The sequence below is a fragment of the Anabrus simplex genome, chromosome 2 (genome assembly GCF_040414725.1).
Source record: "Anabrus simplex isolate iqAnaSimp1 chromosome 2, ASM4041472v1, whole genome shotgun sequence".
Lineage (NCBI taxonomy): Eukaryota > Metazoa > Arthropoda > Insecta > Orthoptera > Tettigoniidae > Anabrus > Anabrus simplex.
Genome location: NC_090266.1, coordinates 558,312,916 through 558,336,734, shown reverse-complemented (window position 1 = coordinate 558,336,734; position 23,819 = coordinate 558,312,916). Strand labels below are relative to the sequence as shown.

General features: G+C 38.3%; 1 protein-coding gene across 2 annotated transcripts in view; it reads right to left on the bottom strand.

Annotated features, from left to right (window-relative positions):
- The window catches only part of Abcd1 (ATP binding cassette subfamily D), a 349,165-nt gene that overhangs the window by 63,586 nt on the left and 261,760 nt on the right, over nucleotides 1–23,819 (bottom strand). For both annotated transcript variants that reach the window (XM_067140944.2, XM_067140945.2), the window contains 2 exons: nucleotides 22,022–22,252; nucleotides 1,719–1,844 (listed from right to left, as the gene is read on the bottom strand). In XM_067140944.2, the coding sequence (XP_066997045.2) occupies nucleotides 1,719–1,844; nucleotides 22,022–22,252 (357 nt within the window). The remainder of the gene's footprint in view (nucleotides 1–1,718; nucleotides 1,845–22,021; nucleotides 22,253–23,819) is intronic.

Genomic DNA, 23,819 nt, shown 5'->3' with positions numbered 1-23,819 from the left:
GGCATCCTGAGATAGACTGTCCCAAGCATGTTGACATGCACTGTCCTGCTGAAAAAGTACAGCACCTTCCTCTCAAAGAAATGGCAGTAGCACAGGGACAACAACCTGTGCAATGTAGCAGGCACTGGTTATGTTACCCTGCAGAAACACGAACTGCAACCATGAGTTGTAACTGATGGCCCCCCCACACACTATGAAGCCTGGAGTAGGACCCGAGTGTCATGGACAAATGCCCTCTGGAATAGGCCGCTCACCAGGTCAATGCCATACATGTGTACGTCCATCACTTGCATCCAGACAGAATCTACTCTCGTCACTGAAGACGACAGAATGCCATTCCCTTCTATAGGCGACTCTTTAGTAGCCATGCTTAGCGGTGTCGTGGTGTCAGTGGTAGCCTGGCCAGAGGAACAAGTGATCGTAATCCTGCTGTAAGCAGATGGTTCCCAAATGGTCCTTGGTGACACAGCAGGTGCAATATGCGACCATATTTTGTTCCTGGATGATGTTTGGTTGGCTACCGCTGCTTGCGCAATGCGTCGATCTTGACGTGCATCTGTGCTACGTGGATGTCCAGAGCCTGGTCTACGGGTGAGGGAATGTTCCACAGACCACTGCTGAAAGCAGTGGCACACCAATGATACATTGTGCCCAACATGTACCGCAATCCGTCGATATGTCCATCCAGCTTCTCGCAGGCCCACAATGCGACCCCGTACAAATGGCTGCAGCTGTTCAAAAGGAGCATGTACTCGTTGGCGGTGCATGGTTGTAGCCTAAAATGAATGTTGCAAACACTGTTCACCTCTAACCTCAGCAGAGTTACTGCCTACAGAGTTAAAAGAGAGTGCACATTGACAGGCCTGCTGAGCGTGATCTGATCGCTGATGTCTGTGACAAATGAATCACTAACACAACAACCCCTCAGTATGAACATATTATATTCTGGTGCCACTGAACACAGTCCTTGAGGATGTTGCATACTTTTTTTTTCTGGCAGTATTTTTCAACCATTGGAAGCCTTCCAATGATTCATGTTAATGTCACCAAGATTGAAACAGAGATTTGAGCAACACCATATTTTGCTATGTGCATATAGAAATTTAAGTGCAAATAATACAAATTTACGTAACAGGTATTTAAAAATAAAAACAGACGTTTGAGAATTTATCTTGAGTTAAAGGCGATAAGTAACAGTAAGAAAAGCATTGCATGCATCATATACAACTTGATAAATTTCACCTTGCACATCAGTACTGACAAACTAGTAGACTGATACATAAACAAATAGGTTCTAATGCTATACAAGAATTATTAAGCACTACATTTTTCTGCGTACTGGAGCTCATTTCTGGTGAAGGCCAAATAAAATCTCAGGGCCAGATGCCTCGCTTCATTTGTAAATATGACTTCCTGATGGGGAATCAAATCTCAATTTTTCTAGGTGAAAAATGGTCATGGTAACTGTTTCAGGTAATAAGACATTTGATGAATTTTGGGTTTTTGATCTGTCAAAGAAGTAAACTGTAGGAATTCTTTACATTTCACAAAGAATTTGCTCCATGTCCTCAGAAGAGAAACACATCTGAACACAACTATGTCTGTTCCAACAATGATGAAACTTGGAAATCACTTGGCCATTGGTATACTGATCAAATCTACAGGTCATGAAAGCAACAGTATAAATAAGAGATTTTTTCCAGATACTTTTTACTTACCAGAGTGAAGGGCGATGAGTTATGGTAAGAAGAACAATGCCTGCATCTTTTACAGCTTGATATATTTCACTCTCAACATCAATACTAACAGCACTGGTGCATTCATCCAAAAGGGCAAACTTTGGTCTACAAAGAGAAATACATTCAAACATACATAAAAATATTTTTTCTTATTCCAATTTTACATCAAAATAATACAGATGCAGTTCAACAGGTAAAGGTTTCTGGTGTTCTGATTAATGATAATATTGGGAGAGAAATGCTTCATGTATTCAGTGAATGAGAAATTTACAGATGTAACAGCTAACATATAATGATGACATTTTCATTTGAATGCATATGATAACTGTACTTCATCATATCAGTCACCGTTGTATAATAGTAGTACCCTTATTTGTAGACAAACCGGGCGAGTTGGCCGTGCGCGCAGAGGCGCACGGCTGTGAGCTTGCGTCCGGGAAATAGTAGGTTCGAATCCCACTATCGGCAGCCCTGAAGATGGTTTTTCGTGGTTTCCCATTTTCGCACCAGGCAAATGCTGGGGCTGTACCTTAATTAAGGCCACGGCCGCTTCCTTCCAACTCCTAGGCCTTTCCTATCCCATCGTCGCCATAAGACCTATCTGTGTCGGTGCGACGTAAAGCCCATTGCCAAAAAAAAAATTGTAGACAAACTGATCAAGAACTTAAAATTTCACCACATAATCATAACACGGAAATTTCTGTTTATCATGATTGCAGCTGCCTGTTGGTTATTATTATCATCATCATCATCATCATCATCATCATCATCATCATCATCATCATCATCATCATCAACAACAACAACAACAACAACAATAATAATAATAATTATAATAATAATAATAATCCTGGGCTAAGAGGCTCAGGCGATTGAGGTACTGGCCTTCTGACCTCAACTTGGCAGGTACAATCCTGGCTCAGTCCGGTGGTATTTGAAGGTGCTAAAATACGTCAGCCTCATGTCGGTAGATTTACTGGCACATAAAAGAACTCCTGCGGGACTAAATTTTGGCACCTCAGCGTCTCCGAAAACTGTAAAAGTAGTTAGTGAGACGTAAAGCCAATAAAAAATAGTAATGTTGAAATGAACAGTACAGGGCATGGCCACATACCTTTTGCATCTTGATGCTTTGAGTGAAATAACAGAGATTCAAGAAACCAAATTTATTTCAAATAAGACAAATATAATTACCTAATTATTTACAAAAGAGAATTTAAAGGAAATTGCCAACAAATAAAAAGATAATGAAGTGCACATTCACACTTAAGAGCTGGTACTACAAACTCCATGACATTATTATTTATTTTTTTTAAGTTGCCTTACATCGCACTGACACAGATAGGTCTTATGGCAACCATGACTTCTAAGAATATGAATACATGATGTTGGAAAGGCAATATGAATAATATACCTTAAGTGACAAAATTAAACAAAATTTAGAACATAACACTAGAAAACAAAAATCAAATAAATCATGGGGAGTTTAGAAACACCATCCAAGAAACTGCCACTAAATTTTAATTTTCCTATTGTGAAAAAAGAAAAAAACTGAAAGAGAAAAGGCCTGGTGATACAATAATGTAGAATTACTTTCCATTATGACAAAGCCCGAAAGTAATTACATCTTACTATCGTAGACAACCTCTTATTTTTCAGCATTAAGGACACTTTTATTTTTCATCCTGCGTAAGAGGGAAAATAATAATAATCCACCAGCAGTAAAAATCAAATAACCACATTTCAGTTGAGAATTGTAGTGTAGATACGGTATAGATACGGTATATCTAGATAGTACCGTATCTTGTCTGCTATATCCACATGTATATTTTGTGTGTATTTATTGGAGCATAGTACTAATAATAAACTGTCTAAGCATTTAGCTTTGTTGGTAATCAATCAATCGATCAATCAATACTGATCTGCATTTAGGACAGTCGCCCAGGTAGCAGATTCCCTATCCGTTGTTTTCCTAGCCTTTTCTTAAATGATTGCAAAGAAATTAGAAATTTATTGAATATCTCCCTTGGTAAGTTATTCCAATCCATAACTCCCCTTATTATAAATGAATATTTGCCCCCAATTTGTCCTCTTGAATTCCAACTTTATATTCATATTGTGATCTTTCCAACTCTTAAAGACATAACTCAAACTTATTCGTCTACTAATGTCATTCCATGCCATCACTCCGCTGACAGCTCGGAACATACCAGTTACAAGTGGTTAATATCATTATGGATCCTTACTGAAGATACTATATTGTAGGATGCTAATTAGTTTATTAATGATATCACCTATTCAATACATTATAATACCACCATATACCACTTAGTCGAGCAGCTAGTCTTCTTTCTCCCAATTCTTCCCAGCACAAACTTTGCAACATTTTTGTAACGCTACTCTTTTGTCGGAAATCACCAAGAACAAATCGAGCTGCTTTTCTTTGGATTTCTTCCAGTTCTTGAATCAAGTAATCCTGGTGAAGGTCCCATACATTGGAACAATACTCAAGTTGGGGTCTTACCAGAGAATTATATGCCCTCTCCTTTACATCCTTACTACAACCCCTAAACACCCTCATAACCATGTGCAGAGATCTGTACCCTTTATTTACAATCCCATTTATGTGATTACCCCAATGAAGATCTTCCCTTATATTAACACCTAGATACTTAAAATGATCCCCAAAAGGAATTTTCACCCCATCAATGCAGTAATTAAGACTGAGAGGACTTTTCCTATTTGTGAAATTTACAACCTGACTTTTAACACCGTTTATCATCATTACCATTGCCTGCTGTCCATCTCACAACATTATCGAGGTCATTTTGCAGTTGCTCACAATCTTCTAACTTATTTATTACTCTATACAGAATAACATCATCTGCAAAAAGCCTTACCTCTGATTCCACTTTTTTACTCGTATCATTTCTATACATAAGAAAATATAATGGTCCAATAATACTGCATTGAGGAATTCCCCTCTTAATTATTACAGTGTCAGATAAAACTTCACCTACTCTAATTCTCTGAGATCTATTTTCTATAAATATAGCAGCCCATTCATTCACTCTTTTGTCTAGTCCAACTGCACTCACTTTTGCCAGCAGTCTCCCACGATCCACACTATCAAATCATGATACAGTCCATTTGACCTCCTGAATCCAACATATCTACTATATCCGGCTGGAATCCTACAAGTTGAGCTTCAGTGGAATTACCTTTCCTAAAGCCGAACTGCCTTCTATCGAACCAGTTATTAATTTCGCAAACATGTCTAATATAATGAGAAAGAATGCTTTCCCCAAGCTTACATGCAACACAAGTCAAACTTACTGGCCTGTAATTTTCAGCTTGATGTCTATCACCCTTTCCTTTATACACAAGGGCTACTATAGCAACACTCCATTCATTTGTTATAGCTCCTTCAACCAAATTATAATCAAGTAAGTACTTCAGATATGGTACTATATCCCACCCATTGCCCTTAGTATATCCCCAGAAATCTTATAAATTCCAGTCGCTTTTCTAGTTTTCATCTTTTGTATCTTATTGTAAACGTCATCGTTGTCATATGTAAACTGTAATACTTCTTTAGCATTAGTCTCCTCCTCTATCTGGACATTATCTTTGCAACCAACAATCTTTACATACTGCTGACTGAATACTTCTGCCTTTTGACGATCCTCGCATATACACTCCTCTTGTTCATTAATTATTCCTGGAATATCCTCCTTGGAACCTGTTTCTGTCTTAAAGTACTTATATATACTCTTCCATTTTTCACTAAAATTTGTATGACTGCCAATTACGTTTGCCATCATGTTATCCTTAGCTGCCTTCTTTGCTAGATTCAATTTCCTAGTAAGTTCCTTCAATTTCTCCCTACTTCCACAGCCATTTCTAACTCTATTTCCTTCCAATCTTCACCTCCTCCTTAGTCTCTTTATTTCTCTATTATAATAAGGTGGGTCTTTACCATTCCTTACCACCTTTAAAGGTACAAACCTGTTTCACATTCCGCAACAATTGCTTTAAACCAATCCCAGAGTCTGTTTACATTTTTATTTACCATTTTCCACCGATCATAGTTACTTTTTAAAAACTACCTCATGCCTTCTTTATCAGTCATTTGGTACTGCCTAATAGTCCTACTTTGAAGACCTTCCTTCCTATCACATTTTTTAAAAAAACTATGACAAAAAAAGCTTCATGACGACTAATGCCATCTATTACTTTGGTTTCTCTATAGAGCTCATCTGGTTTTACCAGCACCACTTCCAGGATATTTTTCGCTCTAGTTGGTTCCATCACTTTCCGAATCAGCTATCCTTCCCATATTAGCTTATTTGCCGTTTGTTGGTCATGTTTCCTGTCGTTCGCATTTCCTCCCCAACTGACATCTGTTAAATTCAGATCTCCTGCTACAATCACATTCTTTTCCATGTCGTTTCCCACATAGCTGATTATCTTATCAAATAATTCTGAATCTTTGAGTACAGTAGTTCCTGCAGATTTCAAACTTGCAATTTTCATTTCTGTTTGTGGTTAGTAGTGACATACGGTACCGGTACTGTAATTAGGATATGCCTGAACGTAGTTTAAAATTATTGTAGTATACTGTACAGAGGTATATGAGTAATATCTTATTAGAAATTAGCGTGCTTATTTTATTATTGTAAAATAATTGATCTGTAAAAACACTCTTACTAGAATTCTGTTTTGTAATTAGGGCAGACTTAACTGCAGTTTAGAATTGTGTAATTCTCATGTATTCCTTTTGGTATTCAGTAATTAACAGCAGTTTTTATCCTGTTAGGGTGTTGTAGGATAAAAATAGAGTACGACTAAGTAGTATTGTAGTGTAGTAGTATATGAACTGCCTTATTGTTGTGTGATCTTTGAGTACTATCCTAGATAATATTTCTTTCCATTCATTTCTTCTTGCACATAACAAGTTATTTTATTTTCCTTTTCTTTTCATTTTTTGCATAAAAGAATGGCTAAAGATTGCAAGTGTAGAAACTGTGGGTGTGGCGAGGCATTGAGGGGTATGAAGGAGGAGTTGGAGAATTTGAGGGAGCTAATTAGGATTCTCACAGAAGACAGAAAGGAAGGTATGCCTCCCTCAAACAATGTACAGGTTACAGTAGGTGTAAAAGAGGGATGGGAAGGAAAGGGGGAATTGTAAAAACAGGTGGTTTAATGTTCTAAGGGTAATGAGACTGCAGGCTAAGGGCTCTATTCCGGATCAGAATTAAGGACAGGTGTCTCTGAGAAATCGGTACGAGTCACTCCAGGTAGAACAACAGAGGAAAGATGAGGAACAGGGAACTGTTGCTGCGATGTGTAGAAGAAAGAAGAGAAAAAGTAGGAAAAGGAAATGAAGAGTGGAGGATAGGAAAAGGCAGGTGGAACAGGGTCATGGGAGGGAGAAAACGGAGGAGGAAGTAGCTTCTGCAGCTATCACTAAAGATAGGCCTGACCAGAAGGGGAGGGGATCAAATGAGGTGGGTAGTGCTGAGGCTCTGGTCATGGAAGATTTCATAGTTAGACATGTGGGGAAAGTGTGTGGGGAAAAGGGAACCAGGGTAGAGTGTTATCCAGGAATTAGGTTGAGGCAGATGTTGAGGAAAGTAGAAGAGAAGGAGGAGGGGAATGAGAAAGTGGTAGTGTTCCACGTTGGTACTAACAATGTAAGGCAAGCTGGTATAAGTACCAACATAGTTGGGGTTGTGTGGGATCTGGTAAATGCAGCACGGGAGAAGTTTAAGGAAGCTGAGATTGTTATCAGTGGAATACTGTGTAGGAGGGATACTGACTGGAGGGTGATTGGGGATTTAAAAGAGACTATGGAGTGGGTTTGTGAGAAACTGGGAGTGAGATTTCTAGATCATAATGGGTGGGTAGGAGATTTGGATCTGCACTCAGATGGCCTTCACTTAAAAAGCAGTGGTACGTACAAGTTAAGAAATTTGTTTGGAAGGGTAATAGGGAGGTACATTCAAGGAAACGGGGTAGTCTAGGAAGCGGTGATAAGGGTAGAGAGATCTGGAAGTCAAGTAGGGATGACATAATAATGTTAGTGTTGAACTGTAGAAGTATTGTAAAGAAAGGAATAGAATTAAGAAATTTAATAGATATATACTTACCAGATATTGTAATAGGAGTTGAAACATGGCTGAGAAATGATATAATGGATGCAGAAATTTTCTCATGGAACTGGAGTGTGTATCGTAGAGATAGGATAGGAATGGTGGGAGGAGGAGTATTCATTCTTGTGAAAGAAGAATTTGTAAGCTACGAAAAAGTTAAAGATGACAAACATGAAATTCTAGGTGTAAGGCTCATTTCTAAAGATAATAGGCAACTTGATGTCTTTGGAGTGTACACACTGGGAAAGGATAGCGCAGACGTTGATTCAGAATTATTTGATAAGATGATCAGCTATGTGGGAAACGACATGGAGAATAATGTGATTGTAGTAGGAGATCTGAATTTACCAAATGTCAATTGGGAAGGAAATGCAAACGACAGGAAGCATGACCAACAAATGGCAAGTAAGTTAATATGGGAAGGACAGCTGATTCAGAAAGTGATGGAACCACCTAGAGAGAAAAATATCCTGGAAGTGGTGCTGGTAAAACCAGATGAGCTCTATAGAGAAACCAAAGTAATAGATGGTATTAGTGGTCGTGAAGCTGTTTTTGTCATAGTTTAAAAAAAATGTGAAAGAAAGGAAGGTCTTAAAAGTGGGACTACTAGGCAGTACCATATGACTTATAAAGCAGGCACTAGGTAGTTTTTAAAAAGTAACTATGATCGGTGGAAAGTGGTAAATAAAAATGTAAATAGACTCTGGGATTGGTTTAAAGCAATTGCTGAGGAATGTGAAAACAGGTTTGTACCTTTAAAGGTGGTAAGGAATGGTAAAGACCCACCTTATTATAATAGAGAAATAGAGACTAAGGAGGAGGTGAAGATTGGAAAGAGAGAGAGTTAGAAATGGCTGTGGAAGTAAGGAGATATTGAAGGAACATACTAGGAAATTGAATCTAGCAAAGAAGGCAGCTAAGGATAACAATGGCAAGCATAATTGGCAGTCATACAAATGTTAGTGAAAAATGGAAGAGTATGTGTAGGTACTTTAAGGCAGAAACAGCTTCCAAGAAGGACATTCCAGGAATAATTAATGAAGAACAAGGGGAGTGTGTGTGTGAGGATCTTCAAAAAGCAATTTATTATTTTTATTATTATTATTATTATTATTATATAATTCACTGGGGCCATCAAGGACCACGTTAAGTCTTGTTGCATTTGACACTGAACTTGGTCTTCTTTAGAGCCCAAATTTCCATCATTCTTTGTGAGTGGGCCTGCTTACGCTCCTATTATTATTATTATTATTATTATTATTATTATTATTATTATTATTATTATTGACGGCATAAAACCATTTTGCAGAGTTGCTAATAAATATCTGAGAAATTTTTCCATAAGGCTTAAAAGATAAGTTGGTAATGTAAATCTCAAATTATCTCATACAGTATTATGTGACTAACAGCCTAGGTTACCTAATGCAATTTTATGCAATGATTATGCCAACCAGGCAAATAAAGCTAACACCTATTTGAATTATAAGCTTAAGCTATCAAAAATATCAAGAAATGTTTACATAATGAACCTAATTTCTTGAAGTTCAATCAAAACAAGAACAATACTTCATTTTGGCACAGAAAAAAACAGTTTGAATTCACTATGGATTAGAAATGAAATTAAGTTTCCATACAGGAAAAAATCTCTACTCAACACTAAATTATATGATGCACATCAGTTTGCTTCTTTTCAGAAATTTGCTTAAACAAAAAATAGAAAATGTTATTACCAAAAAGCAGACCACTCTAGACAATTCAACATGCGTAATAAGAATTCTAGTAAAAACTCTCCTCCACGCAACAGGCCTATTAATGAATTCAACTCGGGAGATGAAGTTCCACGACCCTGTTATAAATCTTTCTGATACCCAACTTAGCGCTTCAGATATCAACATCTTGGAGAAAGGCCTTAAATTTAATTGACCTATTGCCTTTAAATTAAAAGATGCTATTGCCATTACTGCTGAAGCTGAGAATGCTATACAAAAACTGCCAGTTGACAATCAAATAGAAATTAGATTCAACGTTTGTAAAAAGAACTCTCTAACCTAATTGAAATCAACAAATCCACAGCTCCTTTATTCCCTAAAAAAGCCACTGATTTTTAAAAACAAAAAATCAATGAGAATGATCTGATAGTCACGAAAGCGGACAAGGGCAATGCTACAGTAATTATGAACAAAGAGACCTACGTGCAAAAAAACCGAAACTTCTTTTTCGGAAAATTCATTTTAACTGATGAAGAAAGATCCAACTAATAATATTCAAAAGAACTTAAAACAAATATTGAAACAAACAACGTTCATTCTCAGTGAATATGATTCTCAAAAACTAATCAACAATAACCCCAGTATTCCTACAGCCGAAGCATGGCCTAAAGTCCATAAAACAGATATTCCCGTAAGACTTACTTACAAATTTATCCACAACTTTTTTTTTTAAAAACTACAAGTTTGAGAACCCTGGCTCTATTAGGAATTCTATAGAATTTTGTAATTTGACAAAGCCTAGTGTAACGACCACAAAAAAAAATTGTACTCTTTTGACATAAAAAAACATGTATTCGAACATACCAGTCAAAAACTTTAAAGATCATCAAGGACAATTTTTAAAAACATACTAAATTAAGCACATGGGAAATAGAAGAGTTCCTAAACATTTTAGAAATTGTAACTTCTAACAACTATTTCACCTTCAATGTAAAAGTCTACAAGCAGGACAGTCTTCTTATGGGCCCCAGCTTCAGAAATAATGACAGAAATTTATTTAGACCATTTGGAAAACATACGTTTGCCATAATAGATCACATCACCACCAACGGTGATATTGTCCTTGAACAGCAAAATGGGGTCGATCCATGGATACTTCCGAGGTTGAAATCAACAATTCTTTAAACATTTTAGGTATCACTATTAACAGCAGCTCCAACAAATTTTCTTATACTATCTTTAGAAAGCCCACCCAAACCGTAAACACCATTTGTCAAGATTCGATGCATCCGGGCTCTCAAAAAAGAGCAACTTTTTATAGCTTAATTCATAGAGCTTTTTGGTCCCTTTATGTAGCGCGAATCATAAAAAGGAACTCAATACCATCTACTTAATAGCGAGAAAAAACGGTTTTGGAAGGCATTTCATAGACAGGATAGTCAGCAAAATTGTTAACAAATCCACTTCAACTCTGCACAGAGAAACAAAAAAGAAAACGGATAACTACGCCACCTTCACTTACACCAATAAAGATATTGTAATGTGTTGGCAGGGTAAATAAATGAATAAATGTGTACAGAACCTGGTAGAATCCTATTCTAAGATTTATTAACTAAGCACTACAATTACAGATTTACACACACACAGATGACAGCCGAGCTTACAAGTTACACAAGTACACTTACACACTTAAGTTACGCGCTCTCTCTTAGTTTCTCTTGTCTTCCATCTACAATGACACAAACACATACTCAGAGTCATCGATTATTTACATACACTCTCTCAGCCACTCTGTCACCCTCGTTAGCGCTGTCACGGTCCACAGCCTACACGTCAGCCTCGCAGGTCGGGATAGTATTCGCTGTTCACTCAATTCGTTGAACTCCGCAGTCTTCACACGTCGGTACCCAGTGTTCCCTTCTTCGCCGCTCCGGAATACTCCAGGTTCTCCTCCAGCAGCCAGCCTCAAGGGGGACACACACACAGAGAGAGAGAGAGAGAGAGAGAGAGAGAGAGAGAGAGAGTGTCCTCGGCTCCGACAGACAGATACTTGATCAGGCTACACTCTCTCAGGCCATCACTGACTGCGCTCCAGCGAACTCAATCTCGCTCCCACTCACTCACTAACTAACTCTCACTCTCCAATTCTCAACTGACCCGCAGGCAAGTCACTCGTCTCTTATATAGTTGCGCCGACCCTTCTGGAACAGTCCGGATGCTAGATGTATCCAGGAACCTCGCGAGGTGGAAGACTCCAGATTAATCGTTGAGTAGTTCCCGTCATCCCATGCGGTGCGACCATGGACAGAAGAGAGAAGGGCCCGCCCAGCACTTTAAATGATGCTCGCAATTGGCGCGCTCGAGCCTAAGGGGGTGGGCCGATGAGTGACGAGCTCGGCGCGTAGCGACTTGGCATGGCGGGCGCTATAGCCATAACAATATTTAAGAAATCACCAAGAAACATAATGTCAATATTGCCTTTAAAACAGTCAACAACAATACTAATCACTTTTATAAACAGCAAAAAATCAATAATATCGGGAATAAATACAACAAATCAGATGTATACGAGTTAAATTGCAACCAATGTTCTGCGAGCTACATTGGGCAAACCGGAAGAAGCTTTTAATTAGATATAAAGAACACGTCAACGCCGTCAAGCACAAAAAATATTCCACACTCATATAACAGAGTCCAATCACTCCTTCACCTCCATAGAGCAGGACTTAAAAATTCTTTATTTTCATAACGAGGGCAATTTACTCAACGTTTTAGAAAACATCTTTATTAATATAGACAAAAAATGCAATCCTGCTTACAATTTAAATGAAATTTCAGAAACTGTCAACAATTTTCGAGGCATTACTCAACAGTTCCTATTTTTTTCAAGCCTCGCAACAAGCCTCCACGCAGTCGTTCCCCGCCTATTGGTTCCAGCCTTCCCCTAATCTCCCCTCATACCAGCTTCCATCATGCACGGCCTCCACAGTTCACCTCCAGTAAACCATAAACATCTACACAAGCTGAGCTAGCCTTTCTTGGGTACGCGGAAACGTAAATAATCAGATGTGCCACATTTTATTTTCATTCATTCTTTTGTATTACAAGATTCTTAAAAAACTTGCCTATAATGCTAATAATAGCCATCGTTCTCATTCTAGAGCACTCCACGGCACATTCCACTTATGAAATCAAGATCAGATATTCCACCCACTTTTTTTATTAAGAACTGTTAAGATCATCACACCAGCAAGATGAACACAATGCCATTTTACTGGAACAATCTCTCATGTTTAACATACATTTAACAATCATCTTCATTCTACTGGAACTAAACTTTGTGCTCCATATCACCAAGTTTCTACCGACGCATCGGCAAACTGTAAGTCAACACAGCATAATCACATGAAGAGGACTCTCTTACCAATTTTATTGAACTATCTCATGTGATCAATATTTAATTTTCACTTTTAACAGTATTCAAGTGTTGTGCTCAGATCATTCTAGCATATTCAACATTTTAACTGACGCATTCGGCAGTCCAAATTATTTTTAATGTGTTTTTTGTCCTTGCCCTTTGTGCTTAATCTTTAAACTTTTCGGCTGATCATGTCTACAAGATAGATGAAACATGTTCCGTTATTTTTTAAATGTTATTTAAATAATTAAATTTTAAAAATTAGTATTGTAAAGGTGGAACATTTGACCATACCTTTTAAGTAACCAGGGTAGAGTGTTATCCAGGAATTTTTTTTTTTTTTTTTTTTTTTTTTTGCTATGGGCTTTACGTCGCACCGACACAGATAGGTCTTATGCCGACGATGGGATAGGAAAGACTTAGGAGTTGGAAGGAAGCGGCCGTGGCCTTAATTAAGGTACAGCCCCAGCATTTGCCTGGTGTGAAAATGGGAAACCACGGAAAACCATTTTCAGGGCTGCCGATAGTGGGATTCGAACCTACTATCTCCCGGATGCAAGCTCACAGCCGCACGCCTCTACGCGCACGGCCAACTCGCCCGGTATCCAGGAATTAGGTTGAGGCAGATGTTGAGGAAAGTAGAAGAGAAGGAGGAGGGGAATGAGAAGATGGTAGTGTTCCATGTTGGTACCAACAATGTAAGGCAAGTTGGTATAAGTACCAACAATGTAAGGCAAGCTGGTATAAGTACCAACATAGTTGGGGTTGTGTGGGATCAGGTAAATGCAGCACGGGAGAAGTTTAAGGAAGCTGAGATTGTTATCAGTGGAATACTGTGTAGGAGGGATACTGACTGGAGGGTGATTGGGGATTTAAAAGAGACTATCGAGTGGGTATGTGAGAAACTGGGAGTGAGATTTCTAGATCATAATGGGTGGGTAGGAGATTTGGATCTGCACTCAGATGGCCTTCACTTAAAAAGCAGTGGTACGTACAAGTTAGGAAATTTGTTTGGAAGGGTAATAGGGAGGTACATTCAAGGAAACGGGGTAGTCTAGGAAGCGGTGATAAGGGTAGAGAGATCTGGAAGTCAAGTAGGGATGACATAATAATGTTAGTATTGAACTGTAGAAGTATTGTAAAGAAAGGAATAGAATTAAGAAATTTAATAGATATATACTTACCAGATATTGTAATAGGAGTTGAAACATGGCTGAGAAATGATATAATGGATGCAGAAATTTTCTCATGGAACTGGAGTGTGTATCGTAGAGATAGGATAGGAATGGTGGGAGGGGGAGTACTCATTCTTGTGAAAGAAGAATTTGTAAGCTACGAAAAAGTTAAAGTTGACAAACATGAAATTCTAGGTGTAAGGCTCATTTCTAAAGATAATAGGCAACTTGATGTCTTTGGAGTGTACACACTGGGAAAGGGTAGCGCAGACGCTGATTCAGAATTATTTGATAAGATGATCAGCTATGTGGGAAACGACATGGAGAATAATGTGATTGTAGCAGGTGATCTCAATTTACCAAATGTCAATTGGGAAGGTAATGCGAATGACAAGAAGCATGACCAACAAATGGCAAATAAGTTAATATGGGAAGGAAAGCTGATTCAGAAAGTGATGGAACCAACTAGAGGGAAGAATATTCTGGATGTGGTGCTGGTTAAACCAGATGAGCTCTATAGAGAAACTGAAGTAATATACGGTATTAGTGATCATGAAGCTGTTTTTGTGGTAGTTAAAAATAAATGTGAATGAAAAGAAGGTATTAAAATTAGGACTATTATGCAGTACCATATGGCTGATAAAAAGCTGGCCCCGTGGTGTAGGGGTAGCGTGCCTGCCTCTTACCCGGAGGCCCTGGGTTCGATTCCCGGCCAGGTCAGGGATTTTTACCTGGACCTGAGGGCTGGTTCGAAGTCCACTCAGCCTACGTGATTAGAATTGAGGAGCTATCTGATGGTGAGATGGCGGCCCCGGTCTAGAAAGCCAAGAATAACGGCCGAGAGGATTCATCATGCTGACCACACGACACCTCGTAATCTGCAGCCCTTCAGGCTGAGCAGCGGTTGCTTGGTAGGCCAAGGCCCTTCAAGGGCTGTAGTGTCATGGGGTTTGGTTTGGTTTGGATATGGCTGATAAAAGAGGCAGCAGGGAGTTTAAAAAAAGTAAATATGATCGGTGGAAAACTGTTAACAGACTCTGGGATGGGTTTAAACCAACTGCTGAGGAATATGAAAATAGGCTTTTACCTTTAATTGTGGTAAGGAATGGTAAAGATCCACTATATTTTAACAGAGAAGTAAAGCGACTAAGAAGGAGGTGCAGGTTGGAAAGAAATAGAGTTAGAAATTGCTGTGGAAGTAAGTAGAAATTGAAGGAACTTACTAAAAAATTGAATCTAGCAATGAAGTCATCTGAGGATAACATGATGGCAAGCATAATGGGCGGTCATACAAATTTTAGTAAAAAATGGAAGAGTATGTATAGGTACTTTAAGGCAGAAACAGGTTCCAAGAAGGACATTCCAGGAATCATTAATGAACAAGAGAAGTGTGTATGTGAGGATCTTCGAAAGGCAGAAGTAGTCAGTCAGCAGTATGTAAAGATTGTTGGTTACAAGAGTGCCTCATAGCACAAGATGGCGTCAGCGAAGGATGTAAGTGAAGATAGCTCCCGGTTCTCTTGCGAAATAATCGGGAATAAATGTGGTGTAAACAAGAAGCGAGTGAAGAATGGTATCCAGTGTGAAAAGTGTTTAATTTGGTACCATTTTGAGTGTATATGTAGTGCTGGTTTTCCTGAAAATGAAGATACTTGGACTTGTGTTAGCTGTGGCGAGAGCAATTTGAATAGCGGTAACAAACCTAGGCCTACAACGGTCAACGAATCGCTGGCGTCTCATTACTTGGAGGATAGAGGTAATGTTAATGTACTTGTAATTCTCTCTTTATTGCAACAGGATTTACAAGCATTAAAAGCGGAGAATGAGATTTTAAAGGAAAAGGTACGTTTACTGGAATCGAAAGTACCGGTACCAGTAAACACTCAGAACACAGGTGGCTCCGAGAATTCTAGCGCGTGGTGTCAAGTTGCTTCAGATTCTAGGAGGAAAAGTGTACAGTTTAATAAGGACAACTTTGTAACTGACACCAAAAATAGATTTTCATCCCTGAGGGAAGTAAGCGATACGCAAGGTATCCGTATAGGAAGCAGTCAAACGTATAGCGCAAAATCCGTTACGAGAAGCAGCAAAGTTAGGCCTAAAATCCCACACAGTGCACCGGCGAAAGTATCGAACTTTCTTATATTTGGTGATAGCCAGGCGAGGGGAATTGCGGAGAAAATGGTCAATGAAGATATTGCAGCATCGGCAGTCATCTATCCTGGGGCCCCAATTAAGAAGGTATTGGAAAACACGGAGCAGGCGGCAAGAAATCTCGGAAGTCGTGATGCAGTAGTGATTATCGGCGGGACGAACGACGTAGCTCACAACGACGCTAAGAATGTTATTTCGGAACTTAAATGTACACTAGGTAAGCTGACTCACACTAACATATTTGTAGTGAACGTGCCCCACAGGCATGATTTGATTAGAGACTCGTGTGTGAACACTGAAGTGGACAAAGTTAATACAGATATGATTAAAATTTGTAAACATTTTCGTAATACACAGGTAATTGATAGCAGCAGTTTCGAGAGACACTGTTACACAAAGCATGGCCTTCATCTAAACAATTCAGGTAAACAAAAGATAGCAAATATTGTTGTAGATTTTATTAATCATAAGATATGTACTGTAAAAAAGGCAACTCCCTTGAGTTATAATACTGACCAGGAAAACTAGTAGAAAGAGCCAGCTGTACTTCAAGCTGGCTCAGCCAACTAGTAAATGAAACTCAGGAAAGTAAGGACTTTCAAGTTACCCAATTGCAACAGTCAATTTTTAGGGAGGAAGGGGGTCTGAGATTGCTCTTGGTAAACTGTCAGAGTGTAGTAAATAAACAATTAAAATTCGGTACATTGATGGAATCTTATGAGACTGATGTGGTGATAGGAGTGGAATCGTGGTTGAGAGAAGGGGTGGGTAATAGAGAAGTATTTCCAGAAGGGTACACAGTCTATCGTAGAGACCGAGGAGATAAAAAGGGAGGGGGGCTGTTTATTCTGGTGAAGGAAACATATTGTTCACATGAATGGTTTACTGATGAAAGGGAGGAAATATTAGGGATAAAATTAATTTGTGATAATATGAAGGAGGTGGGAATTATAGGAACATACAGGCCAGGAAGAGAGGAAAGAGACATGGAAATATTTGAGAAAATAATAGATTATACTCATAAAAACAATAATAATGATGTGGTAATAATTGGGGGAGATCTAAACCTGCCTGAGGTTGAATGGAATGGAGCTGCAAGTGAAGCCCATGAACAGAAACTGGCAAATAAGTTAACTTGGGAGGGAGGATTTACACAAGTAGTACAAGAACCAACTCGTCTCAATAACTTACTAGATGTATTCTTGGTTAAACCACGGGAAATTGTTGATAAAACTGAGGTAATTGAAGGAATAGGTGACCATAAGGCTGTAATAATGGATGTAGGACTGGTACCAAAAAGGCTTAATAAGAGGGTCACACAAGACAAGAAATTGTACAGAAGAACTAAAGTTGATGAATTTGGGACTTACCTTAAATCACAATTCAGTTGTTGGATAAGTGAAGGGAATAATGTGGATACACTTTGGGCTAAATTCAAAGGAATCGTTTGGGAAGGAGAGAAGAGATTTGTACCTGTTAAGAAGGGTAAAATGACCTCAGACCCTGTTTATTATACAAGGGAAATAAGAAAATTAAAAAGAAAATGTAGAATAGTAAACAGGAAAATCAAAGAAGGTAGGGAGAGTAGAGAAAGTAGAAAACAGCTAATGAGGGAACTGAATAGAGTAAAAAAGGAAGCAGAAGAGAATTATATGAATGGCATTCTTCAAGAGCGTAATGACCACAAAGGGAAATGGAAAAGGCTGTATTCATATATCAGGAATCAAAAAGGAAATGAAATCCAAATACCTATAATGGTGGGAGAAGGGGGTGAACACTATTTAACAGATACTGAGAAAGCAAACCTCTTTAGTAGGGAATTTAGAGATTCAGTAGATGATTGTCAGGAGTTGGACACCGAAACAGAAGTTACAGAGGGACAGACACAGAGCGAAACAAGAAGCTTCTCGTTCACAAATGAAGATATTTTCAGAGAAATCCAACTGCTTCAGCAAGGAAAAGCAGCAGGAAGTGATCAAATTACTGGGGAGGTGATAAAGACAATGGGGTGGTACATAGTGCCTTATTTAAAACTTCTCTTTGACTATGTCATAAATAATAGTGTAATACCAAAGGAATGGAAGGAATCTATAATAATACCAATTTATAAAGGAAAGGGTGATAAAAGGAAACCAGAGAACTACAGACCAATCAGCCTGACCAGTATAGTTTGTAAAATACTGGAGAGTTTAATATCAAAGTACATCAGAGGGATATGTGATGATAAAAATTGGTTCATGAGGAGCCAGTATGGATTTAGAAAGAAATATTCTTGTGAGGCACAACTGGTGGGATTTCAGCAGGACATATCAGATCAATTGGATTCAGGAGGCCAGTTAGACTGCATAGCCATAGATCTTTCCAAAGCCTTTGATAGAGTGGAACATGGAATATTATTAAAGAAATTGGAGGGAATAGGATTGGACGTAAGGGTTACACGTTGGGTAAAAACATTTCTAAATTCAAGGGTTCAGAAAGTCAAAGTAGGAATTAACGTATCGCAGGAAGAGAAAGTTTGGAAGGGAATTGCACAGGGTAGTATAATCGGTCCGTTACTTTTCTTAATATACGTAAATGATTTAGGGAATAATATAACATCAAAAATAAGATTGTATGCAGATGACATAATTGTTTACAGGGAAATAAATACCATTGAGGATTGTTCAGAATTACAAAGGGACCTTGAGAGTATCCAACAATGGGTTAAAGAGAATAACATGAAAGTTAATGGAGGCAAATCAACTGTTACAACATTTACAAACAGGAGTTTTAAAACTGAATTTGAATATACTTTGGATGGGGTAGTTATCCCAAAAGATGGCAAGTGCAAATACTTAGGTGTAAGATTTGAAAGTAATTTGCACTGGAAGGGTCATGTGGATGACATTGTTGGGAAAGCATACAGATCGTTACATGTCATAATGAGGCTACTTAAAGGATGCAACAAAGAATTAAAAGAGAAAAGTTACTTAAGTATGGTTCGTCCATTATTGGAATATGCAAACAGTGTTTGGGATCCTCACCAAGAATACCTAATAAAAGAAATAGATAGTATGCAGAGGAAAGCAGCAAGATTTGTAACAGGGGATTTCAGGAGAAAGAGTAGTGTATCAGAAATATTAAAGAAACTAGGGTGGGAAACTTTAAGTAAGAGAAGGGAGAAAACTAGACTTATAGGTTTATATAGAGCCTATACAGGAGAAGCAGCATGGGGAGATATCCGTGAGAGGCTTCAGTTGGAAAATAATTATATCGGCAGGACTGACCACAAATATAAAATTAGAAGGAAATTGAGCAGAAGCGATTGGGGTAAATTTTCATTCATTGAGAAGGGTGTGAAGGAGTGGAACAGTTTACCAGGGGTAGTGTTTGATCCTTTTCCAAAATCTGTACAGATATTCAAGAAGAGAATAAACAGCAACAGAGAAAATAAATGAAGTGTTAGAGGGCATTCGACCAGTGCAGGTTATTGTAAATTAAAAATGTGTGTAAATAAATTAATTCCATCCCCTGGTCTAAGGAGTTTGGACAGCCAAAGTAGGGGACTGCCTGTAGGGGTGAAGTACAGTGGGGACTTCGAGGGCCCTGGGACCGCTACGGTAGCTGTGAAGGCCCTTCAGGAACTCTGAAAAGTGGTGGTAAAAGGGGCTCTGGTTAAGACGCAGCAGGTCGTTATGCTACTTAGGTTCCAGAATGGGTAAAGAAAAGAAAAAGTAAATAAATGCAATGTAAATTTTAATCTTATACCAGTTGTACAGTATCATTTGAAGTAATTCCACATACTGTATATCAGATGACTATATTTGTATGTAGTACAGGAGATATTATAAGTAGAATTTTGTAAACAATGTAAATTTATTAAGGATGAGCTGTGTGTTTAATAGAAAAAATCGTTAGCGTAAATTATATAATATTGTATTATAGGAAAATTTTATTCTCTTGTTAATTTAATATTCAGTGCTTGACAATATTGTATTTTAGTATACCATTTGCCACCGAGGTAAACACCTCATTTGCAAATAAAGAGATTTGATTTGATTTGACAAGGGTAATGTCCAGATAGAGGAGGTGACTAATACTTAAGAAGGATTAAAATTGACCTATCACAATGACATTCACAGTAGGATACAAACGTTGAAAATTAGAAAAACAGCTGGAATTGATAAGGTTTCAGGGGATATACTGAAGACAATGGGTTGGGATATAGTACCATATCTGAAGTATTTGTATGATTACTGTTTGCATGAAAGAGCTATACCAAATGAATGGAGAGTTGCTATAGTACCCCTGTGTATAAAGGAAAGAGTGATAGACATAAAGCTGAAAATTACAGGCCTGTCAGTTTGACATGCATTGCATGTAAGCTTTGGGAAAGCGTTCTTTCTGATTACATTAGACATGGTTGCAAAATTAATAACGGGTTTGATAGAAGGGAGTTTGTGTTTAGGAAACATTCCACTGAAGCTCTACTTGTAGGATTCCAGCAAGATATAGCAGATATCCTGGATTCAGGAGGTCAAATGGACTGTATCGTAATTGACCTAAGGGATTTGATCGGGTAGATCATGGGAGACTACTGGCAAACATGAGTGCAATTTGACTTGACAAAAGAGTGGCTGAATGGGTGGCTATGTTTCTAGAAAACAGATCTCAAAGAATTAGAGTAGGCAAAGCTTTATCTGACCCTGTAATAATTAAGAGGGGAATTCCTCAAGGCAGTATTATTGGACCTTCATGTTTTCTTTATAAATATCAATGATAGGTATGTGTAAAGAAGTGGAATCAGAGATTAGACTTTGCAGATGATGTTATTCTGTATAGAGTAATGAATAAGTTACAAGATTGTGAGCAACTGCAAAATGACCTCGATAATGTTGCGAGATGGACAGTAAGCAATGGTATGATGACAAGCGGGGTTAAAAGTCAGGTTGTGAGTTTTACAAATAGAGAAAGTCCTGTCAGTTTTAATTACTGCGTTGATGGGATGAAAGCTCCTTTTGGGGATCATTGTAAGTACCTAGGTGTAAGGAATGATCTCAATTGGGGTAATCACATAAAAATGATTGTAAATAAAGGGTACAGATCTCTGCATATGGTTATGAGGGTATTTAGGGTTTGTTGTAAGGATGTACAGGAGAGAGCATATAATTCTCTGGCAAGACCCCAACTAGAGTATGGTTCCAGTGTATGGGACCCTCACTAGGATTACTTGATTCAAGAACTGGAAAAAATCCAAAGGAAAGCAGCTTGATTTGCTCTGGGTGATTTCCGTCAAAAGAGTAGCGTTACAAAAATGTTGCAAAGTTTGGGCTGGGAAGACCTGGGAGAAAGGAGATGAGCTGCTCAACTAAGTGGTATGTAATAACAAAGTTTTATTATAATCCACCTGTTCAATAAATTATAATGTTGTCACAGGAGTAGGTTAGGCCTGAAACAGATGTACCAGAACAGCCAGCAGATGTTCACGCTATGTTTTAAAATATACTGTTATCTTGCCCATAAATTTCTCATTGAATTGGATTATCTGTGTTGGCAATTTTTGTGCAAATTCTCTCATTCTTTAACCTGAATAACAGGGAGTTTACTATGAATGCACACCATAATAAAATATAAGGAAGTAACTTCAGACAGCTAATATAAATGATTGGTCAAAGATTACATTAAAACTTACTTGTGGTAAAAAAGCCTAGCCATTGCCATACGTTGCTTTTCACCCCCAGAAAGCACATCCTTCCAGTCCAAAACAACATGCCAGCCACCTTCTCTTTCCACAATGTATTCTAGGTGCACAAGTTGTAGACAACGTTGTAAATCTGAAAGAGAGCGTCCTCTCTGACGCATGTCTTCCTGGGTGTCTGGGTATGTCACCTGGTCAGCCAGTGAACCAAGTGGCATGTAAGGCCTGTGGAACAAAATGCCATCAAAATGAAACTCACAGCAATTTATGTTAACAGTTGTGTTAAATACAAGTATAAACAAGATTTGTAGGGAATGTGTTTACCATCATACAAAGGTGGAAAATTTTATTGCGTCACCTTCCAAATCTTAGCATTTCCATTATAATCACCGAATATTTTTGATAAATTGGTTTGTATTCCTCCATTTTCTATCTACAATGAATTATTAAGGCAGTATCTTTTATAAATTTTATAAGTTTTTGCACTACAGTACACCTATAGAATTTTAAGTGAAGTAACTTTGCGGCCATTCTTTCAGAACTGTAAGAAATCCCTGATTGCCGAAAAAGTCTCTAAAGAGATGCTTGATGCCATAGTAGAACTACTTCTGTAACCACTGTGTAGTCATGTTCTCTTCTTATCTCTAAACACTCCCAATTTCCAGAAATTTCTTAACTAATTTATGAATCACAGTACAACTTGGAGCTCGATCATCAGGAAATAATTCTGGAATGTGTTTCCTGACAGCATGAGATGATTCTGTATGCAAAAAGAAATTGTAAATAAACACTTGTTGTGGAATAGAATATCTGGCCTATTACTAGCTACTGTACATGCGCAGTTTCAGCACCTGATTAACTCAGGCTGAAAATGCACTCACAGTTTCCACAAAGCTCGAGATTCTCCGCTTGACGGTCGTGGCTTTGGCCAACATCGCAGCTGGACTGGACCTACCACATGCAAGGGCAACTCATATTCTGCTCATCCGGTACTTTATCAGGTTCACTGGCAACACAGTAGTGTCAGGGGAATATATTCAGGCTGTGCTGACAATTCTCTTGAGGTTCTTACACTGTTTAGTGTTACTTTCTTCTATAGTGGATTCTCATTTATACAGTGTTCAGTTGTGAGATACTCTGTTGTGAGATAACACTAGCTGGTTTGCAGAAGACTCTTTGTATAGTTAACTCCTGCAGTGATATATGGAAATGACTTGAACTTTATCATCATCATCATCATCATCATCATCATCATCGACTTCCCCACTTGCCAGAGTGCAGTATACAAGTGCCTCCCATTTGTGTCTGTCTAGGTAGATTTCTTTCTGCTGGATTTGCTACAACTCCACACCTTGTTCCACCACATCTTATTTGATCTGATTAAGCCAGCATTTCCTTTGTCTGCTGCTAGATCTTGTGCATCCAACCACTGTTTCCAGCCAATTTCTGTGGTTCTCTGTGGTTCCAACCATTTTAAATGACCAAACCACCTTAGTTGGGCCTCAGATAAGGTTCCACTTAGTGACTGTTTAACTTGATTACAGATCCTTTACCTTCTTGTTTTTTGGATTATAGTTGTTAGGCATTTCATTTCCACTATTTGGAGCTTTATAATATATCTGCTGGTTAAAGCACAGGTTTAAAGGCTATGTGAAGATGAGCATGAAGATGATGAGATGATGATTGTTGTTGTTTAAAGAGGCCCAACATCTAGGTCATCGGCCCCTAATGGTACAAAATGAGACGAAATGCAATGAAAATTTGAAAGTACAAAATTCATCCATTGACCAGA